The 23,041-nt window shown below is 48.0% G+C and overlaps 1 protein-coding gene across 4 annotated transcripts in view; it reads left to right on the top strand.

The window, feature by feature from the left end:
• Positions 1-23,041, top strand: part of WAPL (WAPL cohesin release factor) — a 1,161,107-nt gene that overhangs the window by 1,105,525 nt on the left and 32,541 nt on the right. For all 4 annotated transcript variants that reach the window (XM_085607305.1, XM_085607324.1, XM_085607315.1 and 1 more), the window contains one exon: positions 12,228-12,323. In XM_085607305.1, coding sequence (XP_085463431.1) covers positions 12,228-12,323 — 96 coding nt within the window. The remainder of the gene's footprint in view (positions 1-12,227; positions 12,324-23,041) is intronic.

Genomic DNA, 23,041 nt, shown 5'->3' with positions numbered 1-23,041 from the left:
GGTGACAGGACTCATTGCGTGGCAGAGAGATAGGCATGGCAAGCGAAAACACATTAGGATAAGTGACAGGACAGAGTGCGGGACAGAGTGAAAGTCAAGGTGAAGGAAGAATGAGTCTAGGTAGGAGGACAGTACAAGGGGCAAAGTAAAAGGCATGGTAAGGCAATAACTCAAGGATGGGTGGCAGGATAGAGTGCGGGGCACCAGGCGGAAGCAAATGTGGAATGCGTGCATATGATTAGATGGCAGGATAAAGTGTGAGGCAGAGGGATAAGCACGGCGAGTTTTGAACAAGAGGATAAGTGTTAGGGTAGAGTGTGGGACAGAGGGACAGGCACGAAGTTATAAATATGAGAAGAACTGTTAGGACATAGTGCGGAGCAAAAGAAAGTCACGATGAGGCAAGAACATATTAGGTGGCAGGACTGAGTGCGGGGCAGAGGGACAGGGACGGCTAGGCTGGACGGGGGAGGGTGAGGCGAGTATGGAAGTAATGGGCGAACTGTCTTTTGAGTAGTATGTGTTATAAATGTTCCTGGGAATTAGTGTGGAAAGTGCTGAAAACGTGTGTAGTTTGTGCAAAGGGTGGATGAAATAATTGGTATTTAAAGCCAAAATGAAAGGTGCATCTGATAGACCAATAGAGCGGGAATCCTTCACGTCGAATTATCCCCAGGTGTGAGACTGGATTCGGAAACATTTTTGCCACAGGATCCCTGCGCGCCAGGGCGACATCACGCGTCTCCGCGCAGACGTCTGCGTACGTGACATCAGCGAGGTCACATAAGACCCGCCCCGGTGCGCCTACGCTTGCAATTCGGATCCGATCCTTGCTACGGGCCTGTTAGGGCCTCTTTTTCTTCCATTTCTTAGGTTGACCAGTGTGCGAAGGCCTTCGGGCTTTAAATCTTGCACGTCTTGTGGGAGTCTTATGTTTGCAACGGAACCTCACCTCATTTGTATGTGGTGTTTGGGGGGAGGATCACTGCAACCGGGGGCGTGGACTCTCCGCGGGTGATGCAGCCCCGCGTTTTGTCCTATCCACCGTTTCCCGGTGTTGGGGCGTCGAGAGTTCAAATGGAGACGTACGCTGCGGCTTTGCAGTCCTTGGTGGCGCCTCCTCCTCCTCCTTCCCATCCTGGGGCATCGGCGCATCCCTCGCCCTGCGCAGGTTCCTCTGTGCCACCTCCGGCCCGGCGCTGACTGGTTCGGATCCAGGCTTGGAGGATATGGTGCTGTTGGGGTGCGGCTCCTCTGGGGCACCTCCTTCAGGCCACGGCGTCTCTGCCTTGCCGTAAACTCCTGCGGGGGTCCCTGTGGTGTAGAAGGAGGTAGCCGGGGATCAGGTCGCATCCCCGAGCCCCTCTCGGTTCTCTGACAAGGTGGTCCTGTCTAATGCCGAGGTGACGCCACTATGGCGCAGGCAGCAGCTGGACCGTGCAGAGCCACAGGGGTCGGGGGACCCTCCTCGTCCCGTTCCAGGTCGAGGCAGAGGGAAGACCCCTTGTCCCTCTCCGGGCCCCTCTCGTCCCTCCCCACAGGCGGCTGCCGTGTCGGAGGGCGAGTCAGAGGTTGAATCGTCCCTGGCGCCGCTACATGGGTTGCCGAGCGATCTTCGCCTCATTCTGGGCCGCGGCTGCCGGAGTGCTTCGTGCCACTCCCCAGGCCCGTCTCGTTCCTCTGCGCAGGTGGCTGCCTCGGCTGGTGCGGCTCCAGCTCTACTCTGCTCTCCGCTCTGGGGTTGCTTGGAGGTACCTTGTCCGGTGACACCGGCTGGTGTCGACGTCCTACCTCAAGCAGCAGACTCTACGGCTCACGCGCAGGGGTCGTACTGCGGATTCGTCTTCGGACGCTCCTTCTCCGGAGGCAGGCTGTATATTGGTGTCGTCCTCCCCGGATACTGGTCGCCGTGTGGTGGCTTTTTCACCAGCATCAAAGGGCGGCTCCTGCCCTTCCTGAGGCAGAGGTGTTCGTCGGAAGAGCGGCAGGTCCCTCATTCTTCGGCTCCTTTTGACTTCCAGGTCTGACCCTTGCCCGTCCCGCTTGGCCTCGGGGTCGGCCGCCTTAGTTTGCAGCCGTCGCCCACAGAGGAGCTGTTAACTCAACCGCGCGGCCCTATGGAGGCGGGGGCGGCCTTCGCTCACGCCGTGTCCACTGCTGTGGGCATCCTGTGCATGGGTGACCCGGTGGCTCACTTTCCGGCGGACCATCTATTGGAGGTCCTCCACCAGGGCTCTGGTGGGAGGGAAATCTTACTTCGATTTGAAGGTTCGCTCCTTTTTTCCTTGACGGGGGCTTGGAGGCGTCCTGCCTCAGGGGACCCGGTGCCGCAGCATCTTCTGCGCTGGCACCTTCCAGCACCGCGTGACCCGGCGTGCCTTTCCCTTCACCCCTCAGCCGCCAGTCCCCTTTTGCAGACTGCTTTTCCCTCCCTGCCGCCACTGCTGACTCCGCCGTCCCGTGAGGTCCGCTGGCTGGACTCTTGGGGGCGTAGCATGTTCACCTCGACCAGCGCGGCCCTGCGGGCCCTTAACACCTTGTGTGTGCTGGCTAGGGCCTCCTGTTTGTGGGACTCTGCTGAGTCTCTGGGATCTGCGGCGTCCCAGGAGTCTGGTCCAGTGGCCTTAAGGCATCACGCTTTGAATGGCCGGGAGCTTGCAGTGTTTATTCTCTGCTCTGGACAGCTGAGGTGCTGGGCCGGGCCATGTCTTCCTCAGTCGCTCTCCGTCGCCATGCTTGGCTTCGGGACGGAGTATTCCCTGCGAATATTCGGGATTGACTCCTCGACCTTCCGTTTGATGGCAGCCTGTTCCCTGCCCCGGCTGACTCCGCCATCCAAAGGCTCTTGGCAGGGCTCCGTCGTCCTTCTCCTTCTCCTTCTCCTCCTTCTCCTCCTTCTCCTCCTTCTCCTCCTCCTCCTCCTCCGCCTTATCCTCCTCCTCCTCCGTCCCCTCCTCAGTGACTTCTGAGTTGGGTTGCTTCTGGGCCTTAGGCTGGCTGTTCTAGCTGTGGAGTGTTTTCTGTCTGTTTACGTCCTTCCTTGGGACTTTGGCATTGTTGGCTGCTGGACGGCCCTTATGTTGATGGTGTGTGGATTCTGCAGGAGTTGTTGAGCAGACTTGGGCCTTCTGCTTTGCTTGGGCTGCTTGTCAAGCCTTCAGTGGGGGTAGTTTTTTTCCCCGTGGCTCTTTTGTTTTTTCCTCTGCTGCGGAAGTTCTTCCTAAGAGGGTTCCCATATCTTGGGACTTACGTACCCTATGTGGGGTAGTGGTATCTGTCGTATAGCTTGCGCTCTGCTAGAGGGATCTGGTCGCCTTCGGGTGCCTGTTCTCCGTGGCGTTTAGGTAGGTTGCTTTTGCTTCCTGAGGTCGTTTGCATGGCCACTCGTAGTGGTGTGCCTGGGCATTTCCTCTTCTCACTGCTCCTGTCCTGAGGTCTGCGATGATCCTGTGTTCTCCCTTGCCAGGCGTCACCTACTCGGCCTTCCTGGGAACTCAGGCTGTTTTTCTTGGTTCTGGCGGCTTGACTGCTGGCGCTGTTCTGGCTGGCAGGCTGCTCTCCATCTGGAGTGGGTTCGCCTTATTTTCCCTCGTTGCCTTGGGCCCTCTAAGCTGCTTCTTCTTCTGCCTTTCCTGCCTTGGCATTGGGCGTCAGCTATGTTGCTTTGTTGGGGAGTGGGGTGCTTCGGCCTCTCCGTCCTTACTCTTGGTTCCTCTGCTGTGAGGGCATGAGCCTCTTCAGCCTTCTTTCCTTCCTACATCCCCTTGGGGTCGGTGGGGTTCTGCTGGAGGGTAGTTTGCTTGGCCTGCAGGGGCGAGGTTCTACCTGGTCCACAGATCTGGTCCCCTGTGGGGCCCTCTGTTCTGCATTGGCAGGTGGGGTCCTTTGGCAGACCCTCCTTTCCCGTGGGTATTTCTAGGGTATCTATTCTACGTGAAGGAATCTGCAGCTGGTAGTCTCTATCAGATGTACGAGTTACTTACCTTCGGTAACGATGTATCTGGTAGAGCCGATTCTAGCCATAGATTCCTTCACGGCCCGCCCTTCCTCCCCCATTCTGTGAGGACCCTTGGGTTTGTCTTCGGTACTCGCCTCCCGGTGGGGGGCTGTCTCTCCTGTGAGTGCCTTCCTTGTTCTTGACAGGTGACTCTGTCTGGGGGTGGTTCATTCCTCCTTGGTTCTTTGGAGGATGGGGTTCCGGTGCCCTGCTGCTTTGGCTACTCCAGGTTTGGGGGGGGGGGCTGCTTTCTATCCCTGTCCTTCCTCACCTCCCTTCCTTCCATTGCTATCCTCTGAGGGTCATCTGGTCATGTCTTGCCCTTGTCCTTGTGGGTGGTTGCCCTTTAGGTTGGGGTGGCTTGGAAGTTCGTTGTCCCGTCTGTCTTGGGACTGGTTCCATTCCTTGCTCAGGATGGGGGGGGTGGATTTACTACGTGTGCCATGACTTTACGCATGTTCTTGCCTTCGGGGCATAGGGATGGGAGGTTGTCTATGTGCTGGCAGAGTGACTGTGCAGGTTTCTGCTTGTTCTTCTTTCTTCTTTCCCTGCCCTTGGGTTCTGCGATGTGTGCACTACTCTGGTGGTGGTGTTAGTCACCGTTTCTTTCTGCTCTAAGCACACTGTTCCCATGCTTCCACAGTTTATCTGGTGGTTCCGCGTTGTGGTGCGGAAAAGTTCTCCAAAGAAAACTGACGTAGGCGCGCCGGGGCGGGTCTTATGTGACCTCGCTGACGTCACGTATGCGGACGACGCCTGGGCGGAGTCGCGTGATGTCGCCCCGGCATGCAGGGATGCTGTGACAAAAAAGTTTCCGGATCCAGTCTCAAGCCTGGAGAGAATTCTACGTGAAGGAATCTGCTGCTAGAATCGTCTCTACCAGATACATAGTTACCGAAGGTAAGTAACTCGTACATTAACGTATAAGCAAAAGGCTAGTGCTGCTGTGCAGGGTAATGTCCACTGACAAAATGGTAATTCTAGCTTTGTAACTAGTATCAGATGGCTGTTGCTACAGTAATAGAATGCATTGTGAGATTATTTGTTGTATTTTTTTGGCACTGATGATAAACGTTTCACAAGTTTTGTGGAAATGTCATACAGGAAATGTAACTGGTAGATGCGCGAAAGGCGCCTTTTAGTATGGCTGTTTGTAATGGTCATTGAAGCTGTAAGGGAGGGGTAAAGGCGCAGCTTGAGGTACAGAAACCAAACGTGTTTTAGCGGCTAATTGAGAACACACAATACATGGTGTGATAGATTAGAAAAGGAATGTTTCTCGCAGTAAGTAAACAGTGCTGAAGGGCATGAGTTTGCTGTATATCAACCACAGGCAGAGCGCGTGCATATGGGAAAGGGAACAGAATACGGTACTGTTGTGTGTCGAGACAAGAAAAGTAAATACCATGTGGCACAAAATAAACATGAAGGACTTAGTAAAGAAAACAAGAAGAAGCGCCAAGACTAGTTGAGAACATAGATGAAGCCGAGTGATGGTGACTTTTGTCATTAAATTGTTTTCCTGTGGTTCCGTACACTGCAATGTAAAATCACACAGTGAGCCAGTGCAAGATCTGCTGCCGAAAAATACGCTGCATGCAATGCAGATGGACATTTCTTAGGGACCTCGAGCAGCATTGTAGAGCCTCGGAAGTAGTCCACTTAACCATGAAACCCTGCCATCTCAGAGTATCAATGGAAAACCAATATCAGTTTTTTGACTTGTTTCAGCCCTAAACCAGCCATAACATTTACGTTATTACTTCCACGTTCTTTTACGATGCTGGTAGGCTGGGACAAAGACCAACAGTGGTTTCTGTAACTAAATCCTTCTAGATCTATGGAAACAGGAAAACACAGGATACTGGGAATGCCAGCATTTCTTTATACTGAAGTTTCATATATCAGTTGTGACCCTCCTTGTACCCAAGGACTGAAAAAGGAAGGATGGCATGCAAAGCCCTTTCAGCCCTAATCCTTAAATAACAAATCTATACTCGTAGAATTCAATGAATGGGACATAGTCACCCCACCAAATGTTATGCGAACACAATACAGTTTCCACATCACCATGAGCTGAATCAGACAGAGGTCTGCTACAAAAAATTAGAAATATTTACAATGTCGGTGATCTGCCGAATACAATACTAGGCCATACCAGTGTCCGAATGTTGGCTAAAATCAATAAACCATGTTTTGGCATTTTCCCATCGGTGAAATAGTCAAAGTATGTTGACACTGACTCTTTTTAATGAAGCTTATTTTTTGCTAATGCGTGATATACTATATAGACATCAAAAGGTGATACAGGAGTAATTCTTCATCAATTTTTGAAGGTAAACAGGTATTGTACATACAACTTTTCTTTTATTCTTTGTTCCTATTTCCAGGAAAACTTTGTCAGTACACATTGTTTGCAATAAACAAACAGCATTGCGTTTATCATATCATATATGCCTCGTGAAATAACCAGCAAATGCGCATCACAATAATGCAAAAGCTAGGTTTATTAAACAAACTATAGCACATTATAGCAACACGTTCAGGGACATGCAGTCATTTACAAAATAATCACACAAAAACTACCAGCACCTAAAATATACACAGTGAAGAATATCTGACTAATGCCATATGATGGGCAATGGACTTTCAGCTCACTTGGGTTTTCGAGGGTTGTTCAGCCCTGCTGGCTATGGATGTCACTTGACCTGCAAATTTCACTACAAATAAGCATCAAAGAAAAAAACAGTGACATTGCGCGACTGGCCAATTATCTTCCTCCTTCTTTGCTCGACCCAAATACGAGAAGGATTTAGACATGAGAAGGAAAAATACTGAGCAGGATGGCCAATGTAAACATCTAAAGCATCTGTGCATGCACATGACAAAAGGCTTGCAGCAATGGTATGCATTCCTGACATTTACAGTCATTTCTGGAGATAAATGTATAGCCAGGCAGACCCAGACAGATTAAAAATCTCTAGATATGTAACAAACCACCATACATGAAGAAATTGCAATATTTAAGACCAATCATGCTGCCTACGACTATAAGCGACACAAACGCTTAATTTTTGATGTATTTCTGTTCCCATCTCATTCATGTGGATAATGCATGCGAAGAGATGCAATAACGCCCTCACTTCCCCAAATAAGATTCTGTGTGAATCGGTGCAGAAAACATCAGCGTTACCACATGACCTGGACTGTTTTTGTTTACACCACATTTTTGAATGGCACGTTTGAAAAGTCCCTTTCCCTCCTTTTTTTATTCCCTGGCAAGTACAGAGCTGGCATTTCGCTCCGTAAGGATGGTACCTTGTCAGACATCGCACTGAAGCCAAAGGTGTCACCTCTTCAAAATGGGGGAACATTTTACTGTCAAAGCCCCGCCGTGAACAAGCCATTTAGAGCCCTCCCCAATACCACCTGCACATACACAAGGTGCAAGCTTTTTAAAGCTCCCCTGCTACGCAAGTGTCTGAAAATAGACCCCAAGTGCCTTATGAGCGACAATTACAACGCGGTAATCAACAGTGCCTCAGCCATTAATTACGGCAGGAGGATCTAGGCGCCCATAAAGTGCCTTCGGCAGTCTTCTGTTTTATCACTCATCATTTTGGCTGCACGCGCGCATGTTTTCTTCCTGCCATATTTCTAAGCAAATGGTACACAAAACACTGTGCAAAGGGTTTGGAAAACAGCCAGTCCACGGCCATTACCATCACTGCCTCGTACATGTGGTCCGTAGCAAGACGTTGGGGATTTTAGTAGTTGTTTAAAAACGCATTCAGTTAAGAAACGTACCCATTCTAGGACGCGCAGAAACGCCAGGGGCTCCTTCACCGTTTTGAAACACCCCGATCCCACCAGCTTTGGAGACATGAAAAATAAAGCCAGCTTCTGAAGGAAAAAAACGAGTGGTGCGCGAGCCATCTCGTTTCCATTATCGCGCCCGTGTCTCGGCACGATAATTGAAATCACATGGCATCGGTGAGTGTAATAGACACCAATAGGCCATGGGCGAAGCAATGCGCCCGCCTTTGGCCTATTGCGTGCTCGCTTGGTAAAAAACACACACACAAAGGCCAATAGCGGGGCACAAAAGGAAAAGCACACGCACAAGCGTGTGCGATTCCTAGGTACATTTCCAAACCCCCTCAAGAGGTCTCTCGCTGCGCAAGCAGTTCTGCGCACTGCAACGCTGGCGCGAGACCTAAAAATCAGAAACCAGCTAAACACTGCCACCTCTGTGTGGAGCCCAGACTTTTGCGGATTCCACCACAGCCCATTCTGAACCTACTATGCATGGGCAGTCCTTGGCTGAACAAAATAATAAAGCGATCTATCCACATGGCCTACATCGCGGAGAAGCTCACAGTCCACAGCCCAAGCAAACTCACAGACATATACAGGGCAAGATGTTTTACGATACCCACAGGCAGACACACACCACACAATAACCCGGATTACAAGCAGGGAGAGATTGTACCTCCAGCTACAGTGCGCCATGTACACTACCATCACCGCTAATGCAACTGCTAATGCAGAACAAATGACTAAAGCCACCTACAAATACAATCAGCACCACAACCGCTGCTTCCAAATGCTCCCAATAACAACCAACACCAACTAGCCGCAATTACATCTAACTGCTACCAAAACAATCAGTTCTACAACCTCAAAACCTACTACCAGGGGAGCACCAACCACCGCAAAACCATATCCACCACCAAAATTACCACTACCAAAACTACACCCACTACTGCCACGACTACACCCATAAATATTAGAGATACAGTCCCAAAAGCATGTAATAGCAAATATCTCTATTTAAACGGAAACTCAGAGAAGTATCAAATTGCTGCCAAACGGTGGTAATGTTACATACATTGACCTTAGAACAAGTTGAGGTGCGGCTGCATGCCGCAGACAGCTGTCAGCAGTACCAGCACTATCTCCATACCCCCCCTGCCATCTGACTAGCCACATTAAATAAATACAGAAAGAACTCCCCGGGGGTATGGTGTGACGCGCAATGTCCCCATGTCTCGTCAATGGACACCTGTACGCTCGCAAGCCCCCACAGCCAATTATTTATTATTTTCCCCAAGTTTAATTTTATTCTAATTAAACCCATTCCAGTCTGACAAACAAGTGGATCGCGTACACAAGCTCTGCCCTCCCCAGTTTCCAGTCCCAAATGGAGACCAGTTTTTGCTGAGGCAGGCTGACCGCTTAGGCCCCACAAGAAAGAGCCAAGTGGCCTATTATGAAAGAAATCAGATAGTGAAAGAGAGGAAAATGCACTGCAGAGTTAACAAGTTCGTTTCTCGACCCTTGACCCGCCCAGGTGCGCCTCTGGCCATAACAGCTCACCGCGTGTGTGTCTGCACGGAGTCTCGAGTGCACGCAAAGGCACAGCCCGGATCACCTCACGGTAAGGCTGTATGCAGAGAGTCACATTGCTGTATACACACAGTTATTTTTTGCCATGCGCGTGCGTGCACTCCCTCGACGCTTGCATGCCTGTGTGCTGACACGTCCGTGGATGGGTCCTACATTTCTGATCGATATCTGTCATACACAGAAGTTCACAAAAATTCCTGCGCTGGACACGTTCATCCACGGGGTTATGCTACTGTAGGTTTGTACCGAAGTACGCAGTGCCGTCTTGTGTGGGCAAAAAGTGCTTCAGCAACATATAATGTGGGCATGCATGAACCATTTTATGTTCTAGTACATGTACGGTTACTTTGTGGCATGCATGTATGTGGTGGGCATCTTACTGAGTATGTGTGTTCGTATGGAGGGCCAGCTGTGTGTTTGAAATCACCCAAGTGTAAAGATGAGCACATGCACAGCGTCATCTTGTGTATACCCATATGGTCAACATACGGTATTTGCACTGGGTAATCTTACCACGCTGTGTATAAATGGTCATCTTACTATGGGTGCACACACCAGGCCATTTTGGTGTGTGTGCGTGCGCAACAAGCCTAATTGCTCTGGATGTGTGTGCGCACAGAAGGGATCCCTACTTTGTGTATGTATGCAGTCATTGCTGTAGTGTCACCCTGTGCGCTCACACGAAGGGTCCCACTGTGAGTTCCTTCTCGGCTCACATGTCCGCACAGGACTGCCTTACTATGCATGAAATCATTTCAATGTGTTTATGCGGGCGCATATTTGGCTGTCTGCTACTACAGAGCCAGGCTTTTCACATCCATGCATATAGCTGGCCACGACCCAGAGCGTGTTCACAACTCCCGAGAACTATACACCTAACTCACACACATGGGCGAAGACTTCCATCAAGAGGATGTGCGGTACCCAAGTGGTCGCGAGACGTTTAGATTTCCAGCTGCGCGACGCTGCAGTAATAGTGGGAGGGAATAAGAAATTTACCTACAAAGCTCGGTGTACCTGAGACGAAAATGCAGTACGAAAATGTGTCCGAGTGCATACTAGCACACTCCTCGTATTTGACTGGTTAATCTTTTGTTTTTTTACTTCCTTCCCTATAAAAGCCCGGAGCCTATATCCACGTCACTCGGCCTCTCGCTTGATGTTCCCTCCAAAAAGTACCCCTGTTGTTGGCAGGACGAGGACACAACCTGTAGGTGGATCGAGTTGCACAATAAGCCTCATCTTAAGCTTATTTCTTAAAACTGCCTCCCCGCGCATTGGAAGGCGCGGTACATTCGGAACCGTGACAGACCAGCTGAGAAACACTTACTCAATGCCACCCTCCCCCCAGAGAGGTAGGGGGCCAACAACCCTTCCTTAGTAGAGAAAGGGTTAGCTTGGTGTTAAATGGCAGAGATGTTTAACGTGCTACAAGTAAACCAGCGCGGCGCACGGATGCTCCTCTCTCTCTGCTTTGGGCGAGCGGGGTCAGCGCGGTCCCGAAAGAGGATCGGGCCGGAGCTTGTGTTTGAAACACATGGCTCCATAAAGATAAGAAAACGTTTGCGACAGGAGGAACGCAGGCGAGCCTGTCCAAGTGGGCCGTCTGAAAAAGCCAAAGGGAGGCAACATGGAAAGCTCTTTTCCAATGGCTGACCACCGTTTAGCATAAACGGTGACGCCAGCCAATGGAAAAGAGGGGCGGGCTTAAAGCCCTTTACTGAAGCTACTCAAAAACATTAAATCTCGCTGAGCGAGCTGCGCATGTGCGCAGCCACGCTAGCAAAGACCTAAAAAAAGGTGAGGAATCTGTGATTAGAGTATACACCCAAAAGACCATTACCCTCGGTAAGTAGACTTTTCTTTAATAGTTTTGTTACTCTTTATCCGTGGGCCCTTCACTCATCAGATAGATAACTCTAAGGCATTGGCTTATTATTTTGCAAAGTGAACTACCAAGGGTTCTTATCCTTTGGAGATTGGTAAATGTGTGTGGTGAACCGAAGCGTGCAGGAAATTGTTGCAGAGGCCTTTAGTCAAACCCTCTAAGTAAATTTTTTAACCTCCTACTAGTTGGCAGGGACTCCAACATATTGATAGTGGGAATATACCTACGGATAAGTAACATCGTCCGAAAGCAAACTTTATCTTAATGTTTCCAAAAGGTTTCTATACATGGAAGGGACTCTGACTTTATCAGACATATTGGTCATTAGTGCCTTTGGACAATTCTGTATTAATAATTTGGTAAAATTATCAACCTTTAAATGGGTTCTGTGTAGTAATAGCTTAAATCTATCCCTAATGCCAAAACAAGGTCCAAACAACCACTGGTATCTTTGCCAGAAAATATTGCATTTTAATGTCCTGAAAGGCTTCTGTCTAGTTTTCTAGGCACTTGTCGATATTCACAAAACAATTTGCCAAATTTTTGACTCCAAATATGCTTCCAATTTGGTAGATTTATGCAAACATGTTTGTTTTGTTTGAATGTTCTCCATTTCCTTGATTCAGTATTGCAGAGGAAGCAAATACAGAGATGGTGGCATTTGCATACACCATACACAGATGGAAATAAAAAGACAGTGCTCGAAGTGGTGTGTTAATTCTGTCCCTCTGTCTGCTTACTAGGCTCTGTTATCCACTTATCTGATGCTCAAGGATTGTAAGAAAGAACTGATGAGACATTTATTTGTATTCGTTGGTGATCTTTAGAGAAAGATGAAATGTATTTAATAGGTTTCACTACTACAAGAAGACCTATTTCCTAACTTTCTGATGTTGTAGGCACTCATTTCTGAATTATTCTGTTGCTTTTCAGATGAATGTGACTACTGTTCGCAAATATTTGCCCCAGGGGGACTTCTCGATAATGACAGAAATGCTGCAGAAATTCCTCAGTTTCATGAATCTTACTGTAAGTACTGTACATTACCTTTTGAAATCTTTCTATCAATATTCTCTTCCACTTGGACAATTGCATCCCGGGGAGTCTTTTCGTAATGCTTTATTTATACCAATACTTTAATTGAACATCCCTGAATTTATCACTATAGCTGGCACCTTTCCTTCCCCTAAGTCTGAAAATTTAATTAGGCATATGAAGTCCTTCATAATTATACATGGCCCAAACTTCAATTACACTAGTGAAGTTCCTAAATTTTGCATGATGCAATAAAATGTTGTGTTTGCCTGTGAAAGCCTAGCTTATGCAGAAAATGTCTGAGACTTTTTCTGCTACACCATTCTCTTGTCAGAATCTCATGAGACATTTTATGTGAACTGCACGTTTGCATACAAAAGTTACATGGGATACTGACAAACCACATTTTGCTCGGAAAGCATCATTTCTGAAATTTGCTGAAAAAGATACCATTTCACATACCCTTATCGTTAAAATGTAATATTGTTTCTTCTGCTCCACTTCTTTTTTTGTAGTCTCAGGATACTTCGCTCCCAATTTTTGTGTTTTTGTGCAGACAGGAACCTGAACCACATTAAAAAGTGACATCCCCAGTATAAAAATGTTACTCAATTTTTTCTATTTTGCCTGCTTATTTTCAGCTACCTTGTATTCTGTTGTAGGTGAAAATACACTCATTTTAGAATAGATCCTGGACAGACTACAGCTAGCAGTTCCACTGAATACTGGCAGTGCTTGCATTGCCTCTTTCCTATACAGATTGATGGTGCACTTCCTTTCGAATTACATCAGCAAGTTAAATAGCAGCGCACATTACATTTTATAAGAAGTACCTTCCACGGTATCTAGTATGCTGATGGACAAGGCTCCTTGTAAAACAGGCTGTGTGTTTTTCTACACTGGAGAGGGCTTGAAAATACGGCCAACATTAAAAATACTGTTCAAACTTTGTTTGAAATATGTAAGAATTGGCTGATTGGATATAACAACTCTTAACATTGGAGAGTAATTACCATGCCTTTTTTATTGGCAAGTTTTCAAGTCAAGTCAAATAATGCTTTATTCGAGTTAACACTCATAAAAGCAGAACATACACCAATTAAAAAACAATTAAACTAGACAGTCAGAATAAAGCAAACAATTCACAGTTGTCTCAAGTAATAAAATTAATTACAATAATTTCACCTATTACAAGGTTGGCAGGTAAGATAAAAGTTTATACAAGAATAAAATGTACTTGGTTAAAAAACACAAATAACTAAAAGCCATAACTCTAAACGTGCAGAGAAATTATCCAGGCAGAGAATAGTCAGTTGACTAGCAGTCTCTGCCTGATCGACCAGGCCCATCCGATGTATTTAGCAGTGGCAATTGAAATCCAAGACAGAGTACTCGAACATATAATTCGCAGGGCAACAGTACTACAATTAGTCCCCAGGTTCCTACACATTGGAGATAACCATACACGTCTAGGCACACAATAGGCCTTACAAGAAAATAAAAAATGGCCAAGAGTTTCTTTCCCCAAACCACAGGCTGGGCAGATATCACACACCCCACCTCCCCATTTCCGTACAAGACTTCTTAGGGGGAGGGCACCGGCTCTCACAAGGTACTGCACTCTTGCCCCCAACAAGTCAGTCGCAATCGTTCAGGTTAGATAGAGCTGAGAACCTATTTTCTATGTTAAATCCCCACTCATTAATTTGGGTAGCCCTTCCCCGTTTGTTTTGTACCAAATTCCATTTTGTCCTCAAAATGCTCGGATTAAGGCCACTTCCCCTCCTTTGATAGAAGAAGTCAAGTGTGAGTGGAATGATATCTGTTGATCTACGCTGAGGGGGGAGTAAATTTGGTAATATATTAGTCAGTACTGCCGGGTCAGTAAAATTCAACACAACACAGTCCCCCCCTCTAAATCTTTTTGGACCACTTCCTATCCAATCCACCCTTCTTGCCATGACTAGTTCGTCCACTAACTGGTGCTTACCCCAGGGGGTTATTACCATGTTATTAGTTAACCAGTGCAGTGCTTTGGTCAGCAGGGAAGATGTGGATTCCACCTGGCCAGACGTCAGTGGTGGAACATTTGCTAAAATCAAAACTAAGGGGGAGGCCTCAACAATAAGTTCCACCAAGCCTTTCAATGAATTCAGGGCAGTAGGACTTATTGGGGGAACCTCACCCCCAGATTCATCTTCTCCTGCATTTATCTCGGGAGCAGTAGGACACTTGGGCAATGAATTCCCTCCCACACCTCCATCAGGCCTCGTAGTTTTCCTTTCGGTCTCGACTCTCTGTACTACCTCCGCTGGCATTTTTTCTACCTCAACTAAAGTTTTGTTCAGTAGCCCCCCTAATCTGGTCACTTCATCCGTTCGCTTATCTATTTTAGCTACCAGAGGCTTAACGATACCCTTAATCTTTGAGTCAATCATGCACATAAACTTTTTAAACTGTTCATTTGTTAGGGACACACGCGCATAATAATCAATCCACTTTCGTCCGCTACATCAATATTACTATGTGGGGAGGTGGGCCTTTTCCTGCCCGAACGTAATCCACCCCGTTTAGGCTGGGCCTTTCTGCCTCCTCTAGTAGTTTGAGGGACAGGTACAGGGGACGGGGCTTTTTCCTCTAATATTTCTAACTCAACCTCCTCTTTACTACCGACAACATAATTCGTAGAGGTGTTCTGAGCAAAACTTTGGTCGTCTGCTTGATCGCATGCTGCTTCGATGATACCACTGTTATCGAGGTCTGGAGGTTCGGCCCGTATAGATTCAGTCGGGGCAGACTTAGAGAATTAACCCAAACCTAATGAGGACCTCCTCTCACTATTTATTTTAGCAACAACCTGAACTAAATAATTGTCCATGGTATTCGATACCGAGACCGCCCTCTGCTTAGACATTGAATGCCCCAATACAGTGTAATCCTACTTGAAGCTTAAAAAACACTTACATAGAGGTCAAAATAAGCGACCAAGCCAGATCACAGAGCAAGACCAGTAAGATAAAATACAGTAACCCGAAAGGTTGGGGCGGTGCCTCACCAAATACGAGCAGAGTGCACGGCCCAGTCCAGTCTCTACCAGTCGCGGACTGTCGCAGACTGTCCCGCCCTTGTCCCGGGCTTCTCCCGGGGCGCTCCCGCGCAGCGGTGAACGAGGTCACTTATGAAGGTGGTCAGGGGGGCGTGGCAAGCAGGGAGAGCGTCCAGGTGCAGATCGTTCACACAGGGACTCCTGGGAGATGGAGTCCCTGTTCTGTTGCTCGCAGCCCTGCCGCACTTAACACAGCCCACAGCGCGATAGCCTCACTCCAGGCACAGATGATGACACGGCGATGCGGGACCCGCGTAGTGTGTCCGGCGGGCTTCTGAGGAAGTCAGATAAATGCAGCAGAATGCAACAGGCAGGAACCAGGGCGAGGTAGCTTTCAGCAAGATCAGTGACCCAAATCTGACCAGCAAGCAACAGCCTTTAACTCGGCGGTCGGGGGGCGTGGCAAGCAGGGAGAGCGTCCAGGTGCAGATCGTTCACACAGGGACTCCTGGGAGATGGAGTCCCTGTACTGTTGCTCGCAGCCCTGCCGCACTTAACACAGCCCACAGCGCGATAGCCTCAATCCAGGCACAGATGATGACACGGCGATGCGGGACCCGCGTAGTGTGTCCGGCGGGCTTCTGAGGAAGTCAGATAAATGAGGCAGAATGCAACCGGCAGGAACCAGGGCGAGGTAGCTTTCAGCAAGTTTTAGAAATAGGAGCTAAGGAGAGCACAAAGCCAATGATAACAAGTGGTTTTGCTGAGGAAGACATTCACTGTCATTTGTTAAGGTTCTTGTAACCATGGCAGGAGGGTTTTACCCTCTTTAGCACACCTATCTGAAATGCATGAGTATGTATCTTATTTCTATTTACACACCGCACTTTAGATGAGGGTTTAAAGAGACATTGGTTAGGACTAGGATACTGAGTACCTGTCCTGACCAATTCCTATTGCAATGTGCAGCAAATGGACAGAAACGTGTAGGAGCTTTAAGCATAGCCCTATATAGATGGATTTCTTTTAAGCATGCAGAAGGGGTTTGAATAATAAACTGAGACAGTTGCTAGACCACCTTGAGGATATTTTTTATTCAGGTCCCAGTTTTCTTACTGCAGCAGGCATTCTCAACAAAAGACACATTTGTTAGAGTAGTAGTGAGATTGAACATCGCTGGCACACCAAATACTGAAAATTAAGCGTACCATAACTTTTACAAGCTAGGACCAACCTAACCAGTCGCAGCGAAGAGGAATCCGATGATTTAGCATGTTACATAGTGAGGTAGGGCTAATTTACTTTTTAGAAATAGTGCTTTTAAGGAAAAAGTGTGTGTGTATGTATGTATGTATATATGTATGTATATATATATATATGTTCGAGGCATATGAGCTGCAGATTACACACTGTGCAGAGATCGCCATATGCTGTTGGGCCCGGATGTTTGCACTTGTTTTTGTCTTGGAAAGTCTTTGGAAGTCACGAGGTATGTGACTCCTCCTTTGGATCATAGTGCGCATGGGCTTCGGCTCCATCCTCAGATTGTTTTTTTCCGCCATCGGGCTCGGATGTGTTCTCGCGTTCCAGTTCGGAACAGTTAACGATTTTCTCTTTCGACGCGCAATCCTTCCCATCTCGACGATCTTGTTTTCGATCGCGTTTCCAGCCACACGCGACCCTTCAACTTCGAAGTCTTCGATTCTGGTCGTCGACTAAGTCCTTCGGGCATACCCGGGCCTCATCTCCAGCTCATGGAAAGGACGTCATTTAAAAAGTGTCCTCGATGTGGGTCGAAGTTTCCCCACACTGACCTACATGAGGTGTGCAACCTCTGCCTCTCACCGGAGCACGAGGCCAGAGACTGTCCAGCTTGTGCCTCCTTCTGCTCCAAAAAGACCATCCGGGACCGACTAGCTCGAAAGACAATGGCGCGCTCATCATCTTCGATCCCCGACGACATCTTTCAAGAGGGCCTCTATGTTCAGGAGCAGGGTCGAGTCGAGGAAGCCATCATCAGCGCCTCTGAAGCAGATGATTCTGACGTTGAAGACATCACTCCAGCTCAAAGGGCCGTGAGTACGGACATCGACCCTGACCCACCCACCCCCTCGACACCGTCCAAAAAGGCTTCGGTACCACCTCCACCTTCGGGCCCAGGTGCACACCGGGACACTGCTTTCCATGCCCCACCTTCGGACCTGGTAATGAAGCCTAGTAAGCCTTTAAGTGACTCGGGCTCGAGTCAGCCTACCCTCGGTACCGAACATCCGGCACCGAAGAAAAAAGCGTCATCGACCTCATCCACGCCGACCGCTGCTCCCACATCGAAGCACTCGGCGTCGAAGGCTAGCACCAGTTCCTCGACACCGACAAAACCCCCGATACTTCCAAACATACGACCTCGGAACCGAAAAAACAGCAATCGGTTCCAACTCATAAAGACACTTCCAAGCCTAGAACCGCTACAGAGTCGACACCCAAAAATCTTACGGCTCCGAAGCCCTTGGCTCCGAAGGATCTGTCTCCCACAGAAGAACTGTTTCGCCCAGATCCTACCCAAAAGACTCCAATGAAGGACCCCAAGACTGGTCATTTAGTGCTCAGCATCAGGAAAAGACCACTAAACATGCCTGCGCCCGCACCGCCACCAAAGAAGAGAAACTTTGCTACCTCTCCATTAAGGATTCCTTCTCCTCTTCCTCCTCCTCCTCCTCCTCCTCCTCCTCCACCTCCTCCTCCTCCACCTCCTCCTCCTCCTCCACCTCCTCCTCCTCCACCACTTTCCCACACCATCACCTACCCCAATAGATGATGATAATGATGACACCTCAGATGATGCAGGGAGAGGTGCGGACGATCAACCCCTTGGGGACCCTACTCCTACTGGGCCCCCCTGACCCCTGGGATGATTACAGTGTCCCAGATGTCCCTTACACCCCACAAGATGATATTTATCCCTCCACCCCCCTTCCCCCCCCCCCCCCCCCTCCCTCTATAATATCAGATTTCAACCAGCTCCTTCAAAGAGGGCAGTCCTTTATACAGATCCAGTAGAGGAGAATTTTCTTATGGATACCTTTGATACCACACAAAGGTCTACCTCAACACTGCCCATGCTTAAAGGGATCATTAAGCACGCACCAGAAATCTTTAAAGACCCCGTCAAGGCTCGGGTCCTCAACCCAAGAATAGAAATGAAATACAAGGCTGCCCCTACTGACCCAGTATACATTAAGTGCCCCGCACCACTAGACTCCCTAGTAGTCTCTAATGCCTGGAAGAGGACAAATTCCCAAACGTCAGGTGACCCGCACCACTAGACTCCCTAGTAGTCTCTAATGCCTGGAAGAGGACAAATTCCCAAACGTCAGGTGACGCACCACCACCAGACAAGGAATCAAAACTCTTAGACGCCTCTGACAAACGCACAGTGTCACAGGCTGCAAATATTTGGCGCATTGCTAACACCCAAGCACTCCTAGCCAAATATGCCCGGGCACATTATGACGAACTTGAGTCCATAATGCAACACCTCCCTGACAAATACAAAAATAGGGCCAGTGAACTAATCCAAGAGGGTAAGACCATCACTAACACCTCCATTCGCTGTGCCCTAGATACAGCAGACACCGCCTCAAGGGCAATCAACACCAGTGTCCTTTTGCGCAGGTATGCCTGGTTACGTATATCCGGTTTTAAACCAGAAGTACAGAGTTCTATACTCATTCAGCCTTTTGATGAGCAACACCTATTTGGGCCCAATGTAGATTTATCCCTCGAAAAAATGAAGGATACAGACACCGCCAAATCTATGGGAGCCTTGCAATCGCAAGCTCCCAGAAGGTCTTTTCGCCGCTCATCCTTTAGAGGCACCCATCGAGGCTACTCCTCTGATAGCCCCTCCACCTCTTACAAAGCTCCCGCACAATCCACCTTTACTAGAGGTTACCAAAGGGGTGGTTACAGGGGAAATAACAGCAAAGGCAGAGGCAAAAATAACAACTCCCGCACTGCCTCCACACCTACCCCATGACTTCCCTCCACTTCCCCATAACTATTCCACTCCAGTCGGGGGAAGACTTCACCAATTTCTCCCTGCCTGGATAAACATCGCTTCAGATAGGTGGGTCCACAAAATCATTCAGACTACTGTCTCAAACTAACATCTACCCCCCCAACCATACCACCTAAACACCGTCCAATGTCACAAGAACATCTGTTACTGTTAAAAAAGGAGGTACTCTCCCTCCTACAAAAAAGTGCAATACAACCAGTTCCCTTGCACCAACAAAATAAGGGAGTCTACTCCCTATATTTTCTCATACCAAAAAAGGACTGATCTCTAAGGCCTATTTGAGACCTCAGACCCCTAAACCTATACATACATTCAGACGACTTCCACATGGTCACACTTCAGCAGGTCCTCCCTCTGCTTTCCCTGGGCGACTTCCTTGCTACTCTAGACCTCAAGGACGCCTATCTCCACATTCCCATTCACAGCGCTCACAGAAAATATCTCAGGTCCGTAGTGGACGGTCAGCACTATCAATTCAAGGTGCTCCCATTAGTCACCACAGCACCAAGAGTGTTCACCAAGTGCTTAGCAGTAGTGGCGGCACATCTAAGAAGAAAACACATACATGTCTTCCCATATCTAGACGATATGTATACAACACACTCACGCCACTGTTCAACAACTTCACAACCTGGGGTTCACAATAAATCACGCCAAGTCCCACCTGCAACCGTCCCACATGCAACAATATCTCGGTGCCACAATAGACACCTCAAAAGTGCTCGCCTATCCCAGTCCAGCCAGGATAGCGAGCATCCAAGCTCTTATCACCAAATTCCAACCACAACACTCTCTTCCAGCTTGAGTGTTCATGCAACTCATAGGGATGATGGCCTCTTGCATATTCATAGTGCTTCATTCAAGACTCCAGATGTGTGCTCTCCAAGAGTGCTTAGCACGCCAATGGAACCAGGCTCAAGGTCCGCTAACAGATCTGGTGTTGGTAGACTTTCGTACCCATCGCTCTCTGCAGTGGTGGAACACCAAGAACCTTGCCAAAGGGCGACCGTTCATCGAGCCAGTTCCTCAAATGGTTATGACAGCGGACGCATCGCTCTCCGGCTGGGGAGCTCACCTACTACATCACACCATGCAGGGCAGGTGGACACCTCAACAAAAGTTACTCCACATCAACCACTTGGAGTTACTAGCCATATTCCTAGCCTTAAAAGCATTTCAAAAACAAATATCGGGAATGACTGTCTTAGTCCGCACCGACAACAGGACAGCCATGTATTCTATCCAAAAACAAGGTTGGACACACTCTCTGCAGCTCTCTCAACTTGCACAGAGCATATGGAGGTGGGCTATACCTCAGAACATCTTTCTCCTAGCCCAACGTTTTCCATGGAGTCCAAAACGCAATGGCCGATCTCTTGAGCCATCAAACAGTACAAATCTGCGAGTGGGAACTTTATCCACAAGTTCTTCAACCGTTTTTTCAGATTTGGGGGCAACCACAGATAGACCTCTTCGCCACCCAAGAAAATGCCAAATGCCCAAACTTCGCCGCCAGGTATCCTCACCCATTGTCCAAAGGCAATGCGATATGGATGAACTGGTCAGGCAGATTTGCGTACGCTTTTCCGCCTCCCACTCATTCCACTAGTGGTGCGCAAACGACAGCAACACTCCTTAACGCTCATCCTAGTTGCTCCAACTTGGGCCAGACAACCATGGTACACAACACTGCTGGTACTCTCAGTAGTTCCGCACCAAAAACTACGCCTCTCTCCACGCCTCTTAACCCAGAACCATGGAGAGATCCAACACCCAGACCCAGCTCAGCTCAACCTAGCGATCTGGCTCCTGAAATCCTAGAATTTGGTTACCTTAACCTTCCTCCTGACTGTATGAACGTCATCAAAGAAGCTAGAAGGCCTACCACTAGAGCATGCTATGCAGCCAAGTGGAAGAGATTCGTAGTATACTGCCATAACAACGACACTAATCCCCTAGATGTGTCTATCCAACACATCATAGGCTACTTACTACACCTCCAAAGAGGCAACCTAGCCTATACATCTATCAGATTGCATCTTGCTGCCATATCAGCATATCTACAAAATAGACAGCACCTCTCACTTTTCAGAGTACTTGCCATAAAAGCCTTTATGGAAGGACTCAAAAGAATAAGTCCCCCCAGAGTACCACCTTCCCCTGTGTGGAATTTAAACATCGTTCTCACAAGACTAATGGGGCCTCCCATTTGAACCTCTACATAAATGTGAGCTACAATTCTTAACATGGAAAACTGCTTTCCTCGTAGCCATTACTTCTCTATGAAGAGTTAGTGAACTACAAGCACTAACTATTCAAGAACCCTTTCTCCAGATGCATCTTAATAAAGTTGTTCTCCAGACTAATCCTAAATTCTTCCCTTAAGTCATTTCTCCCTTCCTCCTCAATCAATCTGTAGAGCTGCCTGTATTCTTCTCGCAGCCACAAACAGTTGCAGAAAGAGCTCTTCACACCTTAGACGTCAAAAGAGCACTACTATACTACATAGAGAGAACAAAACTTTCGTAAGGCCAAACAATTATTCGTGTCTTTCTCACCACCACACAAAGGCAACACCATATCAAAATCTGGGATAGCTAGGTGGATTGTCAAATGCATACAGATTTTTTACCATAAAGCAAAATGTACATTATCTGTTCCTGCTAAAGCCCACTCTACACGAAAGATAGGGGCTTCAATGACATTTTTAGGAAACATTCCTTTAGATATCTGCAGAGCAGCTACATGGTCTACACACATTCACAAAACACTACTGTGTTGATGTGCAAACTAAACAGGATAGTGTGGGCCAGGCTGTACACAAAACACTATTTCAAACTACTGCAACAGATACTGGTGGTCGCCGCTAGGGGTGGATACTGCTTTACAATCTATGCACAGTGTGTAATCTGCAGCTCATATGCCTCAAACGGAATATGCTACTTACCAGTATGCATCGGTTCTTGGCATGTAGAGCTGCAGATCTACACACGCCCACCCGCCTCCCCAGCTACCTTTAGCTGTTCCAGTATTATCTTACTTAGATACACCACACATTGGCTTCTTTCCTCTTTCTTACTAAGCTCCATGATTTCCCTGCTGGCGAAAAACAATCTGAGGATGGAGCCGAAGCCCATGCGCACTATGATCCAAAGGAGGAGTCACATACCTCATGACTTCCAAAGACTTTCCAAGACAAAAACAAGTGCAAACATCTGGGCCCAACACCAGATGGCGATCTATGCACAGTGTGTAGATCTGCAGCTCTACATGCCAAGAACAGATGCATACTGGTAAGTAGCATATTCCATATATAGTTCTTTAGTTTTTTCTCTCCTAGTTTTTCCTAATTCTAGTTAGGACTTAGTGTCCACAGGAAAAGCTTTTTAGTTTGACTATAACTTCGGCGCCGTTTGACGAAGTAGTTTAGAAAATTGATAAGATTTGTCAATCTCTTTACCAACTGTATAGAAAGTATTGGGTTGAGTCGTGAAGCAGGGCTGAGAAAATGAGGTGGCCCAAAACGTGTTTTCCCATGCAATTTCACATAGGGAGTTTAATGATTTGAATTACCACGCACACCTTGTG

This window comes from Triturus cristatus, chromosome 1_2, assembly GCF_964204655.1.
Source record: "Triturus cristatus chromosome 1_2, aTriCri1.1, whole genome shotgun sequence".
Classification (NCBI taxonomy): domain Eukaryota; kingdom Metazoa; phylum Chordata; class Amphibia; order Caudata; family Salamandridae; genus Triturus; species Triturus cristatus.
Note: the sequence above shows the minus strand (reverse complement) of the source record. Positions and strands in the feature narration are given on the sequence as shown.